Here is a 23,258-nt window from a genome sequence, read left to right as displayed (position 1 = left end):
CGCCCTGCCCCCGCCCCGGAAGCTCCCGCTGACCCCGCCCAGGACCTGGGATGGGGCGCTCTGGGGACCCGCCTTCCTGCAGGGCTGGGCCGGCCCGAGGCTATCGGATCGCCAGGCGCCTGCTGGAGGCCGGACGAACTCCTTCACCTTGTCCCGGTCCTCCCGGCCCGGGAGCTCGGCGTCCGGGACCGCTGCTGTGCTTCCCGCCGAAACCGCTCAGGCGCGCCCCTGGCGGCCTGTGGCGGCGGCTGCGAGCTTGAGACCGCAGTTTCAACCTTCGTATGAAGCGTTTGCCCACAGCCAGTTGAGTTTCAATTTCAGGTTAATAACAAGAGGATGCACCTGGACTTTCCCCGGAGCCCTCTGCGTGTTTAAGCGTCCGGTGGAATTGGGGGTCCTTTGGCTGTAAACTGCGCTTGCTTGCTGAAAATAGGACTCAGCCCTGCTCCCCTCAGCGGTAAGTCCAAAAAGTGAGCCGCGTAGTCCTGAGGAGCGGCTCCCGCGGACTAGGATTTAAGAGTAGAACTTTGTGAGTAGTTAAGATACCCAGGACGACCTGGTTCGTGCGTACTGCCAGCTGTAGATTAAAGTTCGTTTACAAATAAGGGCGAAATTGCTCCTCAGGTGTCCCTGACACGCAAACGTAAAGGAGGGTGAAGCCGGGGCCCCGCCGCGTTCCCGTCCCTAACCGGGAAGATGGGAGGTGAGCTTTAAACCGCCCTGCGTACTCCGTAGATAAACCAATTAGTCACGGCGCTGGCAGGCGCACCCTGTTTATCTTGATTGGATCGACCTGAATCTGAACTAAATTCTGTCTCACCCGTAGAGTGGTGAAGAGCTCATTCTGGAGAGCCTCGCAGGAGTCCAGGGAGCCTGTTAGAAATACAGAATCTCGGCCCCAGCCCACATCTGTGGTTTTAGAATCTGCATTAGAATCCCTTAGGTGATGGTGATGATGTTTTTCCTATTGAAAAGCATATTTCAACATTTTCTCCCCTCATTCTTCCTCGGTTAATTAAAGTATCAGTGTCAGATCAAATACAGGTCACAAGAAATGAAGTTACCAATTAAAACTGGGAGAGAATGTCTTGAGTATCTCCACCCTGCCCCTCAGGGATTCTTGTAAATTGTAAATCCTGTTGAACAATTTCTAGCAAACAGCCTTTTGTTGAAGCCCATCCCAGTGACGATTGGGCTGTGTCTCCAGTCCTGTACGGGTCTGCATAGCTGCCCCTCGCCCTTCGCCCCTGCCAGGGTCGGCCCTTTTCCCCCCACCCCAACTGAGCCCAGCCTGCCCTAGAATTTCCTTACCGCTCCTAGAGTTTTCTGTATAGAAACTCAGGAATTGGGTAAGTCTCATCTCAGCAAGTGGGATGCTTCCGTGCTGTTATCCCCTATATTATCCTATGAAAAGGTAAATCTTTTAAATTAAATGTTGTAGGGGCGGGCCGGGTGTGTACTTCAATTATGGCACCCGGTGGCTATAAAGGGCCTCACACAGCCTGGCCATGCTTTTCCCAGAGGAAGGGAGCTCCCATTCCATCCCAGCCCCAGGGACCACAGCCTCCCATCACTCTGGTGTGTGCTGGGGCACCAGGCAAGACTGCCATCTCTCTTTTTTAGGACAGTTCCTTGCCTGCCAGGAGCATCTCCGACTGTGGGCATCCCCCGTTGTTCTTTAAGGTGAGCTATTTTAAGAAATGTAATTTCTAAGTTTATAAATTCTAAGTTTAAATTTCTAAATTATATTCAAGCAGAAGATTTTCTTAGGAATGTGAAGTACAGTTTGTCACTAGCTTTAAGTCTAATGTTGAGCAGAACTCCACAGTGTTCTTCTTTTCTAAGTTTTAGTTAATGTCCTAAGTACTGTAAGTCTGCAAAGGATCCAGATGTAGAGGAGTCTGAGGACAAAAATGAAGATCTTATAGTATATTGTGTTAGCACCAAAGATTAGGTTTGAGTTCCATTGAAAGTTTAGAAGAATAAGAAATTGAAAGTCATAGGACTTCTCATGAGAAATGGAAGAGAAAGATAATTCTGGAGTAAAAAGCATGTTTAAACGTAGACATGTATTTTGGAAAAGAATGCTCCTTTACCTTGCTTTCCCAGAAGAAATCACTTTGTTTTTGAAACATTTTCTGAAACAAAACATTTGTAATCTGTTCTGTATTATTAGATGTTTTAAGTAATTAGATGAAATGTCAGTTCTTATATGCTTTCTACATGTCTTTTTCAGCCTAACTAGGCTGCCGTATTCTAGAGGGAGGTGTTGACCCTGCATGGCCGTCAGTTAATCTCTTGCTAATCTTGGCCCTGCTGTGCTTGGGCGGGCCACAGTGACCAACAGAACAGTCTGTCTGTCACAGACTCTTAGTGCAGTTTTGAAGACACCTTTTAAACAAATCACAGCAAGAATGCTATGGGAGCATAGAACCATAAGACTTAATTTGTAGAAGGGGAAGATCTTTTGGAAAGTGGTATATTTGAGCTGAGACCTTAAGGATTAGTAGGATTTAGCTAGACAGAGATTGAGTGGAGTATATTTGGAGAGAGAATTACCACGTGTTAAATCCAAGGGATCAGAGAGCCTGGCAGCACATTCCAGGCACAGGGGAATAAATGGATAGAGGAGATTAAAACGGGTGGGGGGAATGATGTGAGCTAGATAATTGTTGCAGGCCAACAGAAAGTTGGAAGACCTGAGCACCCCCTTAGCCCTGTGGTTTGTGTTCCAATGCCAGTGGGAAGCCACTGAGGACTTGGAACAGGAGAGTGACAAAGTCAGTTTAAAAGAATGCTTGAGAAGTTTAAGACCACATAGAGTTATCTTGGAATGGGCTGTTGGTACTAGAATTAGAAAGAAATGTGAGGAAGTCAAAAGGGACATGAGGGCGATTCAGAAAGAAAATTTTAAAATTTGATAATTAACATCACAAAGGAAGGAATTATTGAGCTCAGACTCTGCCATGCAGTGTGCTAGGACTGAGTTTAGAGCTATGAGAAACCTTTATTATTTGTTCAAATCAAGAGTTAGAGAGTAGGATTTAGGGGTGTGGGTTAGGGTAGAGAATGGTAACACCCCGGAGAGATGATGAATTCATTGGCTTTGAGGGCTTGGGTGCAGTTCAAGGATTACTTCGGTTTCCTTCTGGAGCCTCTGGATGACAGGTAAGGCCATTTATGCTGCAACCAGGGTGCTATAGAAGAAGAGTTTCCGGAGAAAAATGCTGGTTCATTGTACATAGGAGCTGTAGAGTAGAGTGTGTATACCAGTCTCGGCCTTAAGGAGCTTAAGGCTGGGAACTTCTGTGTCCTGAGCCCAGAGCTGGTCATGGAGATCCAGGGGTCAGGTGAGGCTGCCTAGAAAAGAAGGACTGGGTCCAAGCCCAATGAGTCCCTCCAGTTGAATGTTGAGGAAGGATTCACACAGGAAGAGGCTGAGAGATAGTGTCTAAGGAATTAATAAGAAAACCAGGAGACAGTTGCATCATAGGAGCCAAAAGGAGAGAGGATTTCTGGAGGGAATGGGTGAATCCTGCCCTGGGAACAAGTAAGGTGAAGATAAAATACTTGTTCTCTTTCTTTCCGTGGAAGTTCCTTGATAGAGATCATGTCCTTTTAATGTTGGGGGGTGGAGGTGACGGTAGAGGCCTATTAAGGAGATTTTATTGAAAGGGAAAGCAAATCAGCAAGTAGCTGGAGGCAAAGTTGGCATCAGGAAAGGTATATATTACGGGATTGGTAAGAAATGAGCATACTTAATTGCTAAGGATATAGTCTTCAGGGAGAGAGATTGAAAATAAAGAATCTCTTGAAGGTGGGTGGAGTTGGGACCAGAGCAGAGCTGTAGGTAATGATGTCAGCTGTAAGGAGAAGCAACTCCTTGTTTCTAAATTCCTAGACTTGGTGGCAGTTCCCTTTACATGGTCCCTAATCCTCTGAAGTAGAAGATGATCAGCTGAAGTGAAGAAAGATTAAAGTATGTGAGGTTATCACAGACATTTAAGGGCTTTGGGAGAGTGGGGAGTTGTGGTGGAACTATAGGCAGTATGGAGGGCCCACTTTAAGGTTGGGGACCCTGATTTTCTACAGTAGTCATTCCCAACTTTGGGCAGTTTTATCCCCTAGGGAACATTTGGGAATGTCTGGAGACATTTTTGGTTGTCACAACAGGGGAGGGGAGTGCTAATAGCATCTAGTAGGTAGAGGCCTGGGATGCTCCCTGACATCCTACAATGCAGAGGTCTGTCTGCCACAACAAAGAACTGTCTGGTCCAAGGTATGATCCATTGTGCTCAGCTCTGTGCCCCTGAGCCACTCAGTACAGCCATGGAACGTTCAGATCCTTGGAATCTTCCAGGGCTCTCTTTTACTGGGCACAGTAAAGGAGGAACTGCATATGAATTCCATTTATTGTTGGGGGAAGGGCTGAAATTATCACTAAGAATTATCCTTTCATACATTGGCAATTTAAGATGACTAGGCCCTGCATACAATGGCTGTATCAAATATTTAAATTATAAAAATTGTGATGGGTCAAATGGCAACTCGCCAATAATTTTGTTTTCCCTGATATTAGTGCAGTTGAGCATTTCATACATTTATTACCAATTTGCTTTTCCTTTTCTTAAATTACCTACTGGTGCTTTCTACATTTTAAATTGTGGGATTTTTATAAAAATTATTTTAGGAGCTCTTTATATATTTGTCCATATTTTGCTATAGTAGTGTAAATGCCCTATTTTATCTGGAATATTTTGGTGATTCATTTGAGGTAAGGTTGTATTTTCTCTTTCTACATGATGATCAGTGTGCCCACATTTCTTAAAAAGGCATCTCTCTTACCACTGATTTTAATAGCTGCATCTATTACACTTGTTGTAAAATGACACTTTCATGAAACATTTAACTTCCATATACTTACATGTGCCCATTTTGAGCATCGATCACTAAAAATATTTTTGGCCCTATCAATATTTTTACTGTCTCTATGTTATGTGTATATTGCTATCAGATGGCTCAAGTCATTCTCCTCTTCTTAAACTGCCCTTCCACGTGGATTTCACCTTTACTCTCTTTCAGTTTGGGCTCTGGGTGCCAGATGCCACACGCACTTCATAACACTGTGTCAGGAAGGGCACCTCTTGTACATGGACGTGTTCCTGCTCTTTCTTCAAGTCCCTCAATGAAATGCACAATACATACGTTACGTTGATCAACATAAGGTGGTTTTATGTTGATCCTTTTGTTTATATGAGAACCTGAGAAGCGTATAATTTGATTTCTATGTATATTGCAGTGCACATAACTAATATTCTGCTGATGGACTTGTTTCTTTGTCTGGATATGTCTTCAGTTTGGCCTCACACTTAATATATTTTCTTTGATTTGACAGTTTATGAACAAAATGCTCCTTCCTTAGATTCCTTGTTGCTGTTGCTGTCTTGTATCCTTGCAGCATTGCCAATGAGAACGCTGATTCTGGTTCGCCCTAGTGTCAAATAAAATGTTATTCTGTAGTGTGGTTTAAAATAGTCTTTATCACTTATTTTTACTTACATTTTTAGAGTATCTTGCCATAAACAAGTAAATTGGTTAAATGTAAGGGTTGCACTTCAAGAAGAATCTCACAGAGGAGCACTTGTAAATGAACTACCAAACTTCTTCCTGAGAAATATCTGGAATAAATATGAATATAAATATAACAGGAAAATGCCCTTGCTCTTGGCTAATATTTAGATTCCTCTGTATTCAAGGCACCAAGTTACACCTATGCTCCTGCCTTTTACTTCAGTGGTTTAGCAGTTCACTAATACATCTCATCTGCTTTCCTCTAGTTCTGAGAAATCCTCTTATAATTTCTGAATGTTGCCTCAATTCATTCTCTTTCTTCTCTTCTAGAACTTAGAATTGACCATTAGAATTTATAGATTTTGGCTTGCTATTTTCTCAAGACCTCTCATTTGTTCTGTTTCTATCCATCTGTGAGTAATATATACATTTTTGGAGAGATCTGGGATTGAATCTCAGCTCAACTGTATTTGGTATATTTCTTCACATCTTTAATTTCACTCATCGTTCTTCATCTGTAAAATGGGGAAAACAATATTTGCTGCATATTCTTGTACATATTAAATGAAAAATTATGTAAAGTAGTTTTTGCTTTCTTTTCAGCTACAGAAAGCAACACCCAAGCTTGTTTAACATCTGTCCTGTCAAGTGTCCATGATGCTGGGCCCTGAGGGAGGTGAAGGCTTTGTGGTCAAGCTCCGTGGCCTGCCCTGGTCCTGCTCTATTGAGGATGTGCAGAATTTCCTCTCCGACTGCACAATTCATGATGGGGCTGCAGGTGTTCATTTCATCTACACTAGAGAAGGCAGGCAGAGTGGTGAGGCTTTTATTGAACTTGAATCAGAAGATGATGTAAAAATGGCCCTTAAAAAAGACAGGGAAAGCATGGGACACCGGTACATTGAGGTGTTCAAGTCTCACAGAACCGAGATGGATTGGGTGTTGAAGCACAGCGGCCCAAACAGTGCCGACACCGCGAATGATGGCTTCGTGCGGCTTCGAGGACTCCCATTTGGATGCACCAAGGAAGAAATTGTTCAGTTCTTCTCAGGGTTGGAAATCGTGCCAAACGGGATCACATTGCCTGTGGACCCTGAGGGCAAGATTACAGGGGAAGCCTTTGTGCAGTTTGCCTCGCAGGAGTTAGCTGAGAAGGCTCTAGGGAAGCACAAGGAGAGAATAGGGCACAGGTATATTGAAGTGTTCAAGAGCAGTCAGGAAGAAGTTAGGTCATACTCAGATCCCCCTCTGAAGTTCATGTCTGTGCAACGGCCAGGGCCTTATGACCGCCCAGGTACAGCCAGGAGGTATATTGGCATTGTCAAGCAAGCAGGCCTGGAGAGGATGAGGTCTGGTGCTTACAGTGCAGGCTATGGGGGCTATGAGGAGTACAGTGGCCTCAGTGATGGTTATGGCTTCACCACTGACCTGTTTGGAAGAGACCTCAGTTACTGTCTCTCGGGCATGTATGACCACAGATATGGAGATGGTGAGTTCACTGTCCAGAGCACCACTGGACACTGTGTCCACATGAGGGGGCTGCCGTACAAAGCCACAGAGAACGACATTTACAACTTCTTCTCTCCACTCAACCCCGTGAGAGTCCATATTGAGATTGGCCCTGATGGAAGAGTGACAGGCGAAGCTGATGTTGAGTTTGCCACTCACGAAGAAGCCGTGGCAGCTATGTCCAAAGACAGGGCCAACATGCAACACAGATACATAGAACTTTTCTTGAATTCCACAACAGGGGCCAGCAATGGGGCATATAGCAGCCAGATGATGCAAGGCATGGGGGTGTCAGCCCAGTCCACTTACAGTGGCCTCGAGAGCCAGTCAGTGAGTGGCTGTTATGGGGCTGGCTACAGCGGCCAGAACAGCATGGGTGGATATGACTAGTTTTGTAGGAGCATTTGAGTTGTTTCAATCAAATTTTCACAGGCAGCCAACAAGCAGTGAAAAGCAGTTACTCTAGAGGGAGCTGTGGGACCCATTTTGCACCATGAGTTTGTGAAATCTGGATTAAAAGAATTACCTCTTCAGTGTTTTCTCATGCAAACTTTCTTCTAGCATGTGATATTGAGTAAACTAAAACTATTTTCAGCTTTTCTCAATTAACATTTTGGTAGTGTACTTCAGAGTGATGTTATCTGAGTTAAAGTAGTTTTAAGTACATTAAATGTGGATCTTTTACACCACATCACCGTGAACACATTGGGGAGACGTGCTTTTTTGGAAAACTCAAGGTGCTAGATCCCTAATTCGAAGAGGAACATTTCTCATGTTTGTTCATTCTAGTTTATTTTCATTTAAAATCTTTTAGGTTAAGTTTAAGCTTTTTAAAAGTTAGTTTTGAAAATTGAGACACATTACTAATACTGTAGGAATTGGTGAGGCCTTGACTTAAAACTTTCTTTGTACTGTGATTTCTTTTTGGGTGTATTTTGCTAAGTGAAACTTGTTAAAATTTTTGTTAACTAAATTTTTTTCTTAAAATAAAGACTTTTTCACAATGACTGGCACAGACTATCTACTCACCAGAAAGCAGCAAAATGACTGGGTGATTGAAGAGAATTCATTTTAATACTACTGTATTTCAGTGTGAATTTCAAAATAATTTAGCATGTGAAATCCATGATTTCCCTTATGTTCTTCCAATGAGGCTAAATTAAAAGTCAGGTTAAAAAAATGTTAAATATGTGAGTGGTGGAAATAGTGGTAGAAACACATCCCGGAAAGAGAAAATAGAAGCACACAGTCCCAGCCTCCTGTGACTTGTGCTCTGTTCTTCAGCCATTTGTAATGTCCTACTTTATTCTGGAGTTGCATCCATTGCCATAGCTAGGAATCCTTAGTTTTTGGTGCCAAATAGATTGTGAGTCATTAGCCATAATTTGTGTTTTAGGTTTTCTTTATAGAGAATGTGCTGATTTGAACATTCTTTTTTTTCATACTTAGGAATATTTCTATAGGGTACACTCCTGGGTTAGCAATTACAAGTTATTGCAGGATACACGTTCTCAAGCTTGAGGCCTGTTTCCAAGTTGTTATTAGAAAATTGTCATCCACTTAGCAGTGGAAAGCAGTGTACAAATTACAGGCAGCTGTGCACACAGCATGTTACCATCACTATGACATACACTAAATAAAACCGTCAATACTTTAAAATGTGAATGTAGTTTATTAAACAAGCTTGCTTTAATAGCTCTTATTGGTAATGCTCCCTAATTTATTTTCCCCACTTTAATAACCATAAAGCTGTAGCCCATATAACCTAATTTCACCAGTTTAAGCATCTTTGTTTCAAGGGACCCACCTCCTCGGTCACAGAGAAAATGCTCTTGGTTAAGCCCCTGAGGGTTTTAAAAATAAGTCTATTTGTAGACTAGAGCCTTACTTTGGCCCTATTTGGCTTCTCAGGCCCACCTTAACTCCCATCCTTCCCACCAGTTTTCCAGAGACTCTGAGGGCCTGAGATAGGGCAGCATCACCAGCCAGGAATGCCAGACGTGCCAGGACACAGGCAGAACTAGGGATATCCACTGAGAAGACAGCATGAGAATTATAAGGAGGCAGAGACCATGCACACCTGTTCTAGGCCATGTTTACAGGGTCTCTGCCTATCCCTTGGGCCCACCTTGCTCCAAGTTTCAGGCAGCAGTCCACAAAAGGCTGAGTTGTGAGGAAGACCCTGAAAAACCCAGGTGAAGCACGTGGGAACTTATGAAACCTGTAATGGGAGGGACTAGGATGCCATAAAAGACGTAGATTTGATAGGGCAGTGAAGTTGCAAGGAGTATATTCATCGCCTCTAAATCTTATACTAAGTTTAGGGTCCAAATAATGGAAGGAGTAGGATCCAAGAGCCTGGGATGGGAAGTTTGGGGGAATGTGCAAGGTGACCTTAAATTCCAAGGTGACGCTGAAATCTTTGGGCCAGCAGCAGTGGCCCTTTCCCTCTTAACTAGAAGAAATGATCCGGAGGCCTCACCTCAGGTAGGTGCTTATAAGATGAATTCTGTCCCGTCAAAGTCTGCTCCAAGTCACTTTCCAGAATGGGTTGGGTAAGCCAAATCCACCTTGCTGCCTGTTTTTGTATGGTATATGGGCTAAGAATGGTTTTTACAGATGCATCAATTTGATGGCAAGGAGCCCTGATTAAGAAAAGTCTGATCTCCCCAAGAATTCATTAGTAGATCTGTAGTACAAAATACTGTACTTAATTATTTTGAGTTCCGTCAATAAGTGATTATGTGGGGGCCAGCTCAGTGGTGTAGTTTGTGCCTTTGGCAGCACAGGATTCATAGGTTTGGATCCTTGGTGCGGACCTATACACCACTCATGGAGCCATGCTGTGGTGGCTTCCCACATACGAAATAGAGGAACATTGGGAACATGTTAGCTCAGAACCCATCTTCATCACCCCCCACCCACCCAGAAAAAAATTTTGTGAAACTTTCAAATTTGCCTTGGCCTGTGAAACCTACATGTCTAGCCCCTTAAAAGTTTGACTTTTCTGTTCAAGAAAACTAGTATCAGGACCAAGCATGAGATGACAAGAGAGTCCCCACTGTAGGAGGAAACTGACATTTTGCCAAAAAAGCTGAAGGTCCTGGTTGGTATGTATGAACCAGAGTCAGCACATGAGAGGACCTTGAGGATGCTGAAACAGAGGGTTGAGTATAAAACAGTTGGTGTGGGGTATCTCTCTTGACTCAGGATTTAAATTATGAGCAAAATGCTTGCAGTCTATCATAGTAATATGCTGGAGTTAATCCTTGAAGTCTGGAAACGGTGACCTACAGGAGGGAGAGATGCTTGATGTTGAGAAAGGGGTTGGAGGACTCGGAGATGGGCCTGCTAGGAAAGATTTAGTATATAAGGCCAGAAAAAACTGGAAAAGTTTCCCTGGAAGGGCCCAAGAACGCTTGCTAAATTGATAAGGAATGAGCTAGTAGGGTGCACCAGAATTTTGAGAAGCTTAATGGAAGCTCTCATCTCAGTCAGAGTTGGCAATAGGAGAAAATAGGGATAAAAGGATTCCAGAAGAACAGAGGCCAGGTAGTGGCAATCATCAGATGTGAGGTAAGCATGATTGCCATAATAGGCTGCAAAGTCCAAAAGTCAGTAAGGGGCCTTGACCTAGCCAGGTCTGTGGTGAAGGCTAATGGAGCTCTGTGTCCAGGGGCCACACATGGCACAGCTATGACGTCCATTAGCCTTCTGCTCTCAGGTCTTAACTCCTTTTTGGCTATGTGGACAGAAAGCTGATTAAAAATCAGGATCTTGTTCTTTTTCCAGAACTGAGCCAGGTCTCACCCAGAGACCATCAATTGAAGAGGAGGAACGGCCTGGCAACATTGCAACAATTGTATATAATCTATAAATCTTCCCCTTTGAGGCCAGGAGAATGAAATGACCCGGGTCTCTTGAGTGCTGTTGGATATGAGGTCTGAGTCGACATTGATACCAGGGGAGGTGATACAAATGGATTCCCAGACCCAGTTTGACTGTGGGTCAAACAGGTTTGCAGACCCCTCCGGTTATCTCCCCATGTGAATTAGTAGGAAGGGGTACCTTAGGCAGTTGACAGAGCCCTCACACTGGGTCCCTGGCTTGTGAAGTAAGAGCCATAAAGGTAGGAAAGCCAAGAGGAACCTCTCAAATTGCATTCCCCATCCAAGACAGTGAATAAGGAGAGGTGGTGAGATGTGTGCGCAAAGTCTGAGGTTAGGGCCAGGCTTGAAGACTCAAAAAGGCAAGTATATGTCCTTTTCATTTGTCTGGTCCCAGCAAACAGCAGATGGATTCTGGCAGATGATAGCAGACAACCAGGAACTTAAGCAAGTAGTTTCCCCAATCACAACTCAGTGCTTAATGTAGTATCAAATACGTCCTCTTCGATCAGCATCAAGCAGGAGATCAAAAACCATTTTACCATCTCATAACACGAGCATCAGAATACATTCCCTGTTTTTTTCCAGGGCTGTGTAACTCTTCTGTTCTCTTTTATAGTAGGGTCTAGAAAGATAATGATCATCTTGCCATGATCCACTATATTGTTGACGTGCTCATTGGACTGGGGGGGGGGGGGGGGGGGAAGAGAGAAAGTACTCGGGATGCCCTAGGAAGACACACGTGTGCTAGAGGGAGAAAGAATTCAGGGCTTTGCCATGTAAGGGAACTTTTTAGTGTCTAATAGTCATGGGCAGGGATCCTAAAACTAGGGTCCATGGGCTAAATGTGGCCTGTTGCCTGTTTTTGTAAATAATGTTTTATTGGTACACAGCCATGCCCATTCATTTATATTTTGTCTATGGCTACTCTTGTGCTACTTTGGCCAAGAGATAGGTAGTTTCATCAGAGACCACGTGTCCCACAGAGCCTAATGTATCCTATCCTGTTTACTATCTGAGCTTTCACAGGAAATGTTTGCTGACCTCTGACCTTGGGCAGAACTGGGACATTTTCTCCAAAGTAAAGGTCAAGATTTTCCATCATTAAGAAAGGGCATAAATTTTGGTAAAACATTTAGGATTTTGGAGAAAGCTTATTTTACACTTGAAAATACTACCCAATTATTAGGTGACCAGAAGGCTGCAGCAATTCTGCAAGCTGCTGTGCCATCTGCTGCAAAGGACATAGCACGTCCCGGCATGGAGGTGTCTGTGTTCATAAATGGTTTTGTGTGGTATCTCTGACAATTCTCCTTAAACAGTCATAGCTCAGACCGTGAGTGTTGGGAATCAAGGCCATGTCTTCTGCAGCAGAGAGCTATTTACTATTCAAAAAGCAGCTCCTGGGGGGGACTGGCCTGATGACTAGCGGTTAAGTCATGCACTCTGCTTTGGTGGCCCCGGGTTCACTGGTTCAGATCCCAGGCACAGACCTACACACCACTTATCAAGCCATCAAGCCATGCTGTGGCGGGTGTCCCACATATAAAGTAGAGGAAGATGGGCACAGAAGTTAGCTCAGGGCCAGTCTTCCTCAGCAAAAAGAGGAGGATTAGCAGCTGATGTTAGCCCAGGACTAATCTTCCTCAAAAAAGCTCCTGTGGGCTACTAAGCTCACTGTGCTAAGACCATCTTCATGCTCTGGGTGTTGGCAGACGCATCAAATTGTAAGACTCTTAAGGCATCTGTTTTGTTTTTAGTTTATGTGTAAAAATTCTTGCACATATTTCATTAGATTTGTTTCTAAGTATTATATTTTACATGCTGTCTTTTATTTCATTTGCTGAGAGTCTGTTGCTGGAACTAGAACTACTAGGATTAAAAAACTGGATTTTTGTGGCCTTGCTAAATTCACTTATCTATTTTAATTTAAATGTAGCTTGTTTGGATTTTTTTTACATACCAAAAAAATGCCATTTGCAAATAATGACAGTTTCATTAATTTCTTCCTAATCCTTATGTACACTGTTCTTTTCTTGCCTTGTCTGCTCTTGGATAAGTTTATTTATTTATTTATTTATTTATTTATTTTGGTGAGGAAGATTTGCCCTGAGCTAACAGGTGTGCCAATCCTCCTCTATGTTTTGTATGTGGGATGCCACCACAGCATGGCTTGATGAGCAATGTATAGATCTGTGCCCAGGATCTGAACCCACGAACCCAGGCCACCAAAGTGGAGTGCACTGAACTTAACCACTACACCACCAGGCTGGCCCTGGTAAATTTTTTATCATTAGAAAGATGATGCTGAACAAAGTTGGGGTCAGAGGGCATCCTCATCTTATTCCCAATTTCAGAGAGAAAGCTTCCTTATTCCTCCATTAAAATACCGATTGTTTTTTGGTTGCATACCCTTGATTAAATTAGGAGAATTACCATTTACTGCAGGTTTAGTATAAGTTTATTTTTTTAGTCATTATTAAATGTTGATTTTTATTTAATGCATTTTTCCTTCTTATATTGTCTTGATATCCCTTATTATCTATCTCCCAATTCACTCATTCCCTTCAGCTAAGTCTAATTTGTTGTCAAACATCACTTAAGTTCTTAACTTCAGGTAGAAATTTTGGTTCTAAAATTTCCACTTAATTTTTTTTACATAATGTAAAAAAGTTAATGTTCTCACGGTTCTGAAGGCGAGAAGTCAAAATCAGGGTGTTGGCCGTGGCTCCCCTAAGTCTCCGAGGAAGAATCCTTCCTTGCCTCTTCCCAGCTTCAGTGGCTGCCGGCAATCTTAGTGTTGCTTCGCTTGCAGCTGCATCACTCCCATCACTGCCTCTATCATCACAGGACCTTCTCCTTGTGTCCACATTTTCCTCCTCTTAGAAGGACACCAGTTGCTGGAATAGGGCCCACCCTAAGCAAGTATGACCTCATCTTAAAATGATCAATGATATCTGCAAAGACCCTATTGCAAAATAAGGTCAGTCTCGGGTACTGGAGGTGAGGACTTGAACATACCTTTTTGGAGGACAATTTAACCCACCACACATAGGTTCAGTTTTCTTCTGAAAATCTCCATATATCATCTCATTCCTTGAACATATTAATCACAGTTATTTTAAAGTCTTGGTCTGATCATTCCAATATCTGCATCTTCTCTGTGTTTATGTTGTCTTTCTGGTCTAAGTTTGTCTTTTATGCCTGGATATTTTTGATAGAGTACCAGATATTGTGTACATACATCGTAGCATGGGGTAACTACAAGACCCATGTGCTGTTATCATCTGTGAGGGGAGTGGTGGAAGGAATGCAACCAGATTTCTAAAAACTACCCTGAGAACACGAGAGGCTTAAAATGGCCAATATATACTCAGTGGAAATCATAAAATGGCAATTTGAGAACAGCCAAATCTGTGAGCGAAACTCAGAAAATTCTGCAGGTGCCAGTTTGAATTTACATTCTGGTGGGGGTGGGAGACCACAACAAATAAATCACTATAAATAGTATGTGAGTTAGGGCTGAGTACAAGGAGAAGCAGCAGCCAATAGTGATGAGAAGAACAAGTGTTGGTGGTGCAGTCGTAGAGTGGCCCCAGAGGCCACCTGAAAGGGCCTAGAGAAAGGGAACTGGGGAATTTGGACAATGTCGTGCAGAGGGAGGGATGTGAGTGCCCTGAGGTGAAGGCTGCAGCCTGCACTGTGTTCAGATAACAGCTAGGAGGCGGCAGGGTGAGTGCGGGAGAGCAAAGGGGTGAAGTTAGAGAGTTGACAGTTGTGGGACCTGGGGTCAGGCATAGGGCCTACAGGCTATGTTAAGGGGATCTTCTGTAAGATAAATAGGGCCTCTTTGGTGCATTTTGAGCAGAGTTGATCTGACCTTGCCTTAAGAATATTCCTCTGATGGGTAGGTTGAGACTTGAGTAATAAATCCGTTTAAAGAGCCAGGCACAGGACCTAACCAGTGATCAACCAGGAGAGCCCCAGTCATGCTCCCTGGTGTTAGCGGTTAGCCCTCACTTCTTACCCTGGGTTTTATAGTATTTTACACAAAAACTGAGGGTAAGATGCTGCTATCTTCTGGGAAACAAATATTACAGTATTTTCAAGCCACTAGTCTTAGAATAAACCTTATAACTTTTTCTTAAGTTAATAGGCCCTTATTTTAAAAGCACTCTCTGAATACTACTCAGCAATACAAAGTAATGAACTATTGATTCATGTAACAATCTGGCTGGATCTCCAGAGAACTAGAAAATACTATATATATGTCATATATATATAAATATGTATAATAGAATTATAGAATATTATGTGAAACTTTTAACCTTGATTATTTCTGGGTGCTGGATTAGAAATTGGTTTACCAATTTAAGTGAGATATTTCTGTAATGTTCAAGTTTTCTGTAATAAGATGAAAGATGTTTACAATGAGAAAAAAAATAAGATTGTTTAAATTAAAAAGGCAGGAGGGATATATAGTCCCCAAGCAAGCACAGTCACTGAGTTCTCTCTCAGATAGTGATAAATACCAGAAAGGGAGTGTAGCCCAGTCCTTCAGAAACAGGCTCAGGAGTGAGACGGCCTGTAAGAACCCCTAGATCCTTGGTCTGCTCTTGGCACAAAGGGGACAATACAAGTCCCCATTTCAATAGATTGCTGAGAAAATGGAGTTCACGTGTGAAGTGTTTATAACAGTGCCTGGTCACACACTAAGTGTTCAGTGAAGTGGAAATTACCCTTTGCTTCCTCTGGTTCTTTCCTGGGCAGCCCCTCATCTGAGAGAAGATGACAAGAGGAAGGAATTGTGACTGAAGCCATCCCCACTCCAGGGTAGATAGGCCCAGTGAAGGGGTCTCTGAGGCACAGTGAGTAATTCCACACAAGGAAGCCTGGGCAGACTGCTCTCATCCTACCTCTACCATTCCCGCTCCCTGCGTTCTTTCCTGGGAGGGAAAGAGGAGAGCTTATTTCCCTTGGGAATCAGTACCCCGACCCCAGGACCCAGCTGCCAACCTCACAGGCTAACACAGACTCCATCCCTCATGGTCGTCCACACCCGCCACCCCCCTTCACAGTCCCTGACTTCTGCCACCCATGATTAACCCAGGCCTTACAGACGTCTCCATGGGCCCTCTGCCCCAGCCTTGGACAGGCAGAATCAGCCTAAACCACCAGGCACGAGCCAGTGATTGGACGGAGTCAGCCTCATTGACGCTGGGCAATGGGGCAGACGCACACGTTGTGGGTGTGTGGTGGTCGTGGGGCCCCTCACTCCAGAGTGGTTGTTTATAGGACTTGAGGGAACTGTGGAATTTGCTCAGGCTAAATTTGAATGAAGCTGTGTTTGACATGCTGAAAGCAGAGCAGGGCTCTATATACCTGGTCTCCACCGCGAAGTGGGGCCGGGGACTAAAACGTTAAGATGGATGTGGAATGTTGTGTCCAGAAACCTCCCTTCCCGAGCTGGGCGCCCAAGATGGAAGCGAGGCTGAATCTCGGGTCAAAGTGACTTAGGTCCCCAGGCAAGGATCGGGTTTCCTTCTTAGTGATAGGATTTCAAACAGCTTGTGACGGGAGAGACCCGTTTCTCACTAAGAAAGCAGTTGTCAGTCACTCAGAAGGGGGCGTTCCGACAAGATCGCTTCCGTGTCGCACACTCCAGCCCCACGAATGGCCAGAGGCTTTGCTTTCTTAGACGGAGCTTATTTTTACATTCTCAAATGCAATCCACTCACGCCGGCATCTTCCCTTGTCCAAGGAGGAGAGGGACTTGCACCCCACTCCTCGCGGCGGAAAAGCGAGCTCAGAAGGCGCCTCTGGGCGGCTCTGACGCGGGGGCGCGTCCCCTAGGCTCCCCCTGCGCCCGGCGCCCTGCGCGCTCCCGCCTTCCTCCCTCCCGCCTCCCGCGCGGCTCCCGGGTTACCCGACTGGTTCCCAACGCGGAAGTGGGCAGTGTTTCTCCCTGTAGTGGCCGCTCCTGCCTCCTCTTTGGTCTCATAGCCTACGTTCTAGGCACTCTGACTTTCCGTTGGCCCTCAAAAAGCATCAAGGCCAGTGTCCCCACGAGTTGTTTGCCCGAGCTGTTCCCTATGCCAGGAAAGATGTTTGCGTGGCTGGCGCCTCTCATCGTTCACTTTAGAGGATTCAGCTCAAATGCCACGTCCTGAGCTGACCACATTACCCACTGCTGCCCAGGCACCCTAGCCGCTGCAGCACACGTTTTATTTTCTTCACAGCATGCATCCGGCTCGGAATGCTGGGCCGCAAAGGCCTTACAGGATTGGTCCTGGTGGGTGATGAGCTGGGCTCAGTGAGCCGCCCCCGTGGCTCCCTGCCACACTCGTCCCCCACCTTAGACAGTGGCTGCACTTTCAGCCAGGTGTCCTGGAGTCCCACTCTTGGAGTTCCTGCTGCAGCCTGTGGCCAGCCTTGGAGCCCTCCACTCCCCGGCTTATGTGTCCTGCTTCAAGGGCCCTAAGAAGATCAACGAACCTCATTTTTAGACCTCAGGGCCTAGGATGAGCTACGGAGGACCGAGAGGCAGGGTCCTCAGCTTCCTGACCCCAGCCCAGTCAGGGGACTGGAAGTCTGGGGGACCCGAAATCTAGGACACATCATACTTCCTCAGGATCTGGCACCACCCTGAGAAGTGGTTTGTAGCAATGCACCATTAGAGAGCGGGCTTGAAGTAACGCCATGACAGGTGGCTGCCCCATCAACCCAGACCCAGACTCAGATTGTGAGCCACTGCCTGGCAGGAACAGGGCAGACCTCTGCTGTGCCAGCCTGCTCCCATCCAGGGTCTCTGCGCAGAGCAGTGGCTGGGCTGAGTGTGCCTCAGCTCCTTCCCTGGGCTGTGGAGGTTGGCAAGAGGGGTGTGGCTGCAGGATGGACAGGCTGCCACGGTGGGACAGGCACTTCCCTAGCCCCACCCCAGGCACGCTGGGACCTTTCAAGTGAGGTGTTCCAGGAGTGGACTTTGGACATACTGAGGGTTCTAGATTTGCATGGATGGTTTTTGGTTATAAAATGCAATATGCAGGGCTTCTTGGGATGTAGCTCACAGGGGCTCTCATGGGGAAATTACCTAGGGTTGGGGCAGGGTCCATGGGTTAGTCTGGGGGTTATATAGGATTTATGGGGGGGGGGGTGTCAGTGAAGGAATTGCTGCAGTTCCTGGGTTGGGTTGAGCGACAGAGAGCGCTCACTGAGTGAGGTAGGGTCTTAGTGGAGGGTGAGCCATTGGGGACCATTCTAGGTTACAAGATATCACGAGTACCTAGGTCATTGGGACTTCAGGGTCTCTAGGCAAGCTATAGAAATTGTAAGGTCCTTTGATAGAATATTTTCGTGTCTCACACAGTGCATGGATGAGGCAGGGGTCAGGAGACCAATTATCAGGAAGTTCTCAAAGTGGGGGGTATGCTAGGAGTGGACCTCAGGACAGACACCAGACACGTGGCTACAGGAAGCATTAGCAATCTAGGAAGATCATCCCTCCTCCCAGCTGAGGGCCTGGGCTTTCCTGAGCAAGATGTCAGTGTCCCAGCACAGCCTGGTCATCCTCAAGCAGATCCACAGAGGGTCACAGCACCACAGGCAGGAAGAGTGAGACCGGTTTAATTTACAAATAAGCGTTGGACAGCCTCCTGATCAGAAGGGAGCCTAAAGGCTCACCTTTGGAGAGAAAGGCCATCATGGAGGGTCAGGCCCCCAAGTGGGGAGCCAGCAGCGTGGGAACTGGCGCCAGAGTGCTACAAAGTTGCTCCTGTGCTCAGCAGGTACTGGCAGAACCTGCAGAGACAGTGGGGTCAGGTCCTCACAGACACGGTCATTACATAGATACCCCCCCCTCAGCATCAGTTGACCCCATGGCTGGGCTGGCTCAGGACAGTCCCACCTTACAAACGGCATAACATTTCTTAAATCTCAGATTATATGGCCACCCTGCCCAAGTGTCTGAAAGCCTCCCAAAGAAGCCCATCTCACCTGGAGTGATGAGTGGAGTGGCTTTCTCAGGTAAGGGGCTGAGAAAGGAACACATGAGATTAATATCCTTCAACCTCTGCCCTCCTCCACCAAGACTCCTAGTGCCCCCTCCCCGGGGGGCGTAACTCCTTGCTATTCTTCCATTGTCACTTTAAACAATACCAAGGGTCAGAGCTTTCCCTGATTTGGAGCCTTTCAGGGTTGATTATCTGTGAATAACAAACCTCACTGTAGGCCCAGGGAGCAGCCAGGAGGCTGTCCTCTTTCCCTCTGTTGTAGTACTTTATCCCAAAATACTTCTGCTCAGCTGGAGGTGCACACAACAGGCGCCCTGACTCACCTTTGCTTCTGATTGTGCTTGCATTTACACTTGCCACCTGTGAGAGGAAGAGCTGGCCTGTGCAAAGAGCCCAAGGAGCCTGGACCATCCCTCTTCCCACCCCACGCCCTGCCAATCCCACCACTCACTCAGGGCGAAGGCAAATCCAGCGACGCACAGGATCCCAGCAAAGATCATCCCAACCAGCTGCAGGCCTGCCCAGTCTAGGGGAGCACAGAGAGGGAGCTGGCGCCAGCCTGGCTCCACCTCACTCGTTCAAAAGATATTTACAAGCACCGGCTTGTGCAGATGAACTTACATTCCAGGCAATGAGAAAGACAAGCCAGTAAATAAACACATCATATAATATCTGGTGGGAACAAGCCCCAGGAAGAAAAAACAAGCAGAAGAGCACAGAGAAAGAAGAGGGTGTGAAGGATCATCAAGGAAGCCCTTTCTGAAAAGTGGCATTTGAGCTGAGGCCTGGGGAAGATGAGGGGTATGTGGGGACATTGGAGGACAGTGCCAGGAGGAGGAAGAGGAAACCTTCGTAGGGGGCTGTGGGGCAGCAGGGAGCTGGTGTTGGGGAAGGGAAATAAGAGTCAGTGGAAGGAAGGAGATTAGGTGTGAGGTATCTGGGGGCCCAACAGCCCAGCACCTCTACCCGCTTCCCCAGAAGTCTTCCTAACTATCCTGTGGGCGCCTTCTCTCCCTGCTGGAATGAAGTTCTCCCAAAGACCATGTTGCATGCTGGCCTTTCGTTCTTTCCATCAACCAAGCTGACTCCTTAATCCCCAGTCCCAGCCCCATCCTGCCCCTTCTTCCCCACCCCTTCAAGCCCTACTTTGTTTACACGGGGGCTCCACATCACCCCTCACCAACCTCTAGTAAAGAGGTCCAAGATAGGCAAGGGTAGGGGTTGGGGGCGTGAGGGATATCAGCTCTTACCATAGTAGAAGGGATCGTTTTTATCTGCAGGAAAGAAAACAAAAAAGAATAAGGGCCAGAACCAAGAGGCAGGATGTGAGGTCTTGGAGGGAAAATGTGGGGCAGTAGGGGCAGGGTAGTTTGAGGCCTCACCAGCAAACAGGTCACTGGCTTTCAAGACGGGCAGGCCTGGGTGGAAAAAGCAGAGGGATTGGGTGTTAATTCATGACACTGGTCTCAAAATGAGTCAGCAGGCAAGACCCCATCCCAGAGGGGCAAGGATGACTAGCCTTGTCATGAATGAGGGGGGCACCCTGGGGTCACTGGTTCCCTTCCTCATACCATCCCCAGGCCCAAAGAACCCTGAGATTTTGTCTCCCACCCCAAGGCCTGTGGTCCCCCACTCACAGCCCTTTCTGCTATTTCTCAGGCTTCCTGCTACTCTGTCTTGCACTGGAAATGGGATGGCATATTGGTATCTTTGTACCCTCTCCTGAGAAGCTTCCTACACAGACCCTGGCTAATGCTCTGCTTCCTGAAGAAATAGGGAATGCTTTTCTCTTCATGCCAACAGATGGTTACAGTTTTCCAAAGTTCAATTACTCAGGATAATTTTTGCAACATCCGCTTCCTACCTGTACTATTATTTCCTCAATCTTTCTTTTTAAATTCACAGCTTAAATGAAAACACATTTATTCAACATTAGGACTCCTTGGGGAGATGCTGCCCTGGTCTTCACTGCCTTGGTGGGCAGGTGAATGGCAGCAGGGTCACCTCTGGGATGACTCACCTGCCAGCGTCAAAAGGCCCCAGATCACTCTCTCCATGTCACAGCTTCAGGGCAGGGCTGCAGGGGAGGAGGTGCAGGCTGGGGTCAGGCAGCCCGACCTGCCCCAGGCTCACAGAGCCTAGTGGCGAGAGCAAGCCACCAATCCCAAGGGTGCACTTGCCTATGGGGCGGTCTTGGGAAAGTTACTAATTTTTGTTTCCGCATCTAGAGATGATAATAGAAATGCCTTGTGGAGTTATACCAGTTACGTGCGTAGAACAGTGGTTGCACATAGTTAAGTGAGGCTTGGTCAGACTCACCTGACCAGGTGAGCAGGGCTGCTGTTCTAACTCAGGCTTTGGTGCCTGCGTTCCTAACCCCTACACAAAGGGCCACGGTTGTCAGCCCCCAGGCTATCACTCCCAAAGGTCTGGGCCTGGGGCACTATCAGGCCGAATTCCAAGACAGGCTCCACAAAGTGTGCACCCAGGGCTGAGCAGCGCTGAGCATCAGAAGGCAGGGAGTGAGGGCGCTGCCTGCCACAGAAGGAGAGAGCCTCCCACCCCAGCCCCAGCCGAGGACCCTGCTCCAGGCAGCCCCAAATTCCACTCTCAGAGTACAGATTGCTATTGGCAGGAAACTGCCTGGTGGGACATTGTTCCCTTCTCCTTAAGATGGGAACTATCCATGTTCCAGTTTACTGGTCCCTGGGGTGGCTGTGTGGTTGAGCTTTCTGCATATTGTTAGCTGCAGGCAGGCATGGGGACTGTCAGTGTTTCATATTGATCCCATTGTTAATATCTACTAGACCCAACTGCCCCAAACTCTAATCCCTTCTCAAGCACTTAACAGCTGTGTGACTCAGTGGGTTATTTAACCTCTCTGTGCTTCAGCATCCTATAAAATGAGGATAATTATAATAATAGCAACCTCATAAAGTTATGATTGAATTAAATGATTTACTATATGTCAAACCTAAGAATAGTGCCTAACATATATTAAGCATTAAAATGTGTTATGGGGGCCGGCCGGTGGCACAGCGGTTAAGTGCGCACATTCACTTCTAGGCGGCCTGGGGTTTGCTGGTTCAGATCCCGGGTGCAGACATGGCACCACTTGGCAAAAGCCATGCTGTAGTAGGCGTCTCATGTATAAAGTAGAGGAAGATGGGCATGGATGTTAGCTCAGGGCCAGGCTTCCTCAGCAAAAAGAGGAGGATTGGCAGTAGTTAGCTCAGGGCTAATCTTCCTCAAAAAAAAAAAGTGTTACAATAAATAAATACATAAATACATGGGTCTCATTGCCATAGAAAGGAGGGACTATAAACGTGCTGCTTCTGAAGGTGGGGGTTTGTCGTCTTTGAGCAGCCTCTGAAGTTGGCCCTCCGTTGGACTGGTCTGTCTCTCTCTCCTCCTCCACCACCCTGGAACTCCTGGATCATGAGGGTCACAACTCCATTTTACATATTCTTTAGCCAAAGGCTGGCTTCTGTTTCCTCCAGCCCCCAACCCACCATCCATATGACAGTGGTTACAGGGCAGGCAGCCTCCAATCCTCAAAATCCCCAAACATGCACCCTGTTACTGAGAATACCCAGGCACCCACCTCCCCTTCTTCAGACTGGCACTCTGGGCCACCCCTCCGCCCCCATCCCCCCACCTAGGAGCCCCGAAGTCCTAGCAGACACTTGCTCACCTGAGAGCCAGTTCTCCTGAGCTTACCTGAGAGCCGGGTGCAGAGTGCAGGTCAGAGGAGGCTGCTGGGGCTGTGGTCAGCTTAGGTGGGTTCCGGCTTTTTAAACCCAGCAGCCCCGCCCAGAACAATACCATCAGGCTGGAGGGAACTGGTCAGACTCCTTGAGACTCCTGCAGCTCCCTCTCTCTCCCTGGTGTGCTCTTAAGGAGACAGCTCGCCCTGCCACACCCAGTGCAGAGTAGTGCTCCTGGTGACCTCAGGCCAGCTCAGAGGCTTAGGTGGTGGCAAGGAGAGGGATGGGCCAGGCCTCACACCCTTCTCTCGAGGAGAAGGTGGACTTTCAGCTTCTTCAGCTCACCTAGATCCTAACAGAGGGGCCCTGAAGGGTGCTCAAGGGGGACGGGGTGTTTCTGGGTTCTTGTGCCAACAGTGGGGGTTCTAGCATTTCCGTGGCCGGGGTAGGGGGATCCTGGCGACAGGTGAGTCGAAGAGGAGTCAGGCACTGGCCTTGAGGCTCCATTTGCTCATTGGTCCCAGTGCTTTTCCTCGGACTGGGTGTTCATCGAAGGGGAGGGCTGGGGTCATTGG

The 23,258-nt window shown here is 46.7% G+C and overlaps 2 protein-coding genes across 7 annotated transcripts in view; one reads left to right on the top strand and one right to left on the bottom strand.

The window, feature by feature from the left end:
- Window positions 1-8,739, top strand: part of HNRNPF (heterogeneous nuclear ribonucleoprotein F) — a 20,486-nt gene extending 11,747 nt beyond the window's left edge. For 5 of the 6 annotated variants that reach the window (XM_046652600.1, XM_046652598.1, XM_046652597.1 and 2 more), the window contains exons 2-4: window positions 322-457; window positions 1,624-1,683; window positions 6,175-8,739. In XM_046652600.1, the coding sequence (XP_046508556.1) occupies window positions 6,226-7,470 (1,245 nt within the window). In that variant the 5' untranslated portion in view covers window positions 322-457; window positions 1,624-1,683; window positions 6,175-6,225 and the 3' untranslated portion in view covers window positions 7,471-8,739. Of the gene's footprint in view, window positions 1-16; window positions 458-1,623; window positions 1,684-3,901; window positions 3,980-6,174 lie in introns of those variants that run through there. The other variant, XM_046652601.1, reaches the window with a different exon arrangement.
- A 9,835-nt stretch (window positions 8,740-18,574) lies between these two features.
- Window positions 18,575-22,985, bottom strand: FXYD4 (FXYD domain containing ion transport regulator 4). The gene is made up of 8 exons (XM_046654391.1): window positions 22,697-22,985; window positions 20,997-21,053; window positions 20,359-20,394; window positions 20,227-20,250; window positions 19,428-19,502; window positions 19,300-19,336; window positions 18,960-18,997; window positions 18,575-18,764 (listed from the first exon to the last, which is right to left on the bottom strand). Exons 2-8 carry the CDS (start codon window positions 21,031-21,033, stop codon window positions 18,745-18,747), a joined length of 267 nt encoding a protein of 88 aa, XP_046510347.1. The 5' UTR covers window positions 21,034-21,053; window positions 22,697-22,985; the 3' UTR covers window positions 18,575-18,744.
- Window positions 22,986-23,258: the final 273 nt, after the last annotated feature.

Source organism: Equus quagga, chromosome 2 (genome assembly GCF_021613505.1).
Source record: "Equus quagga isolate Etosha38 chromosome 2, UCLA_HA_Equagga_1.0, whole genome shotgun sequence".
NCBI classification, from domain to species: Eukaryota; Metazoa; Chordata; class Mammalia; order Perissodactyla; family Equidae; genus Equus; species Equus quagga.
The sequence above is the reverse complement of the archived record's forward strand: the minus strand, read 5'-3'. Positions and strand labels throughout refer to the sequence as shown.

Bases quoted from the DNA above. Each gene is read 5' to 3' on its own strand.
- FXYD4 (XM_046654391.1), bottom strand. From the start codon at position 21,033: ATGGAGAGAGTGATCTGGGGCCTTTTGACGCTGGCAG. The intron at 19,337-19,427 runs GTGAGTGGTGGG...TTCCTCTCACAG, and splicing joins TGGATTTGCCTTCGCCCTGA to GTGGCAAGTGTAAATGCAAG. The intron at 18,765-18,959 runs GTGAGATGGGCT...CTGTCTCTGCAG, and splicing joins CACTCCACTCATCACTCCAG to GTTCTGCCAGTACCTGCTGA.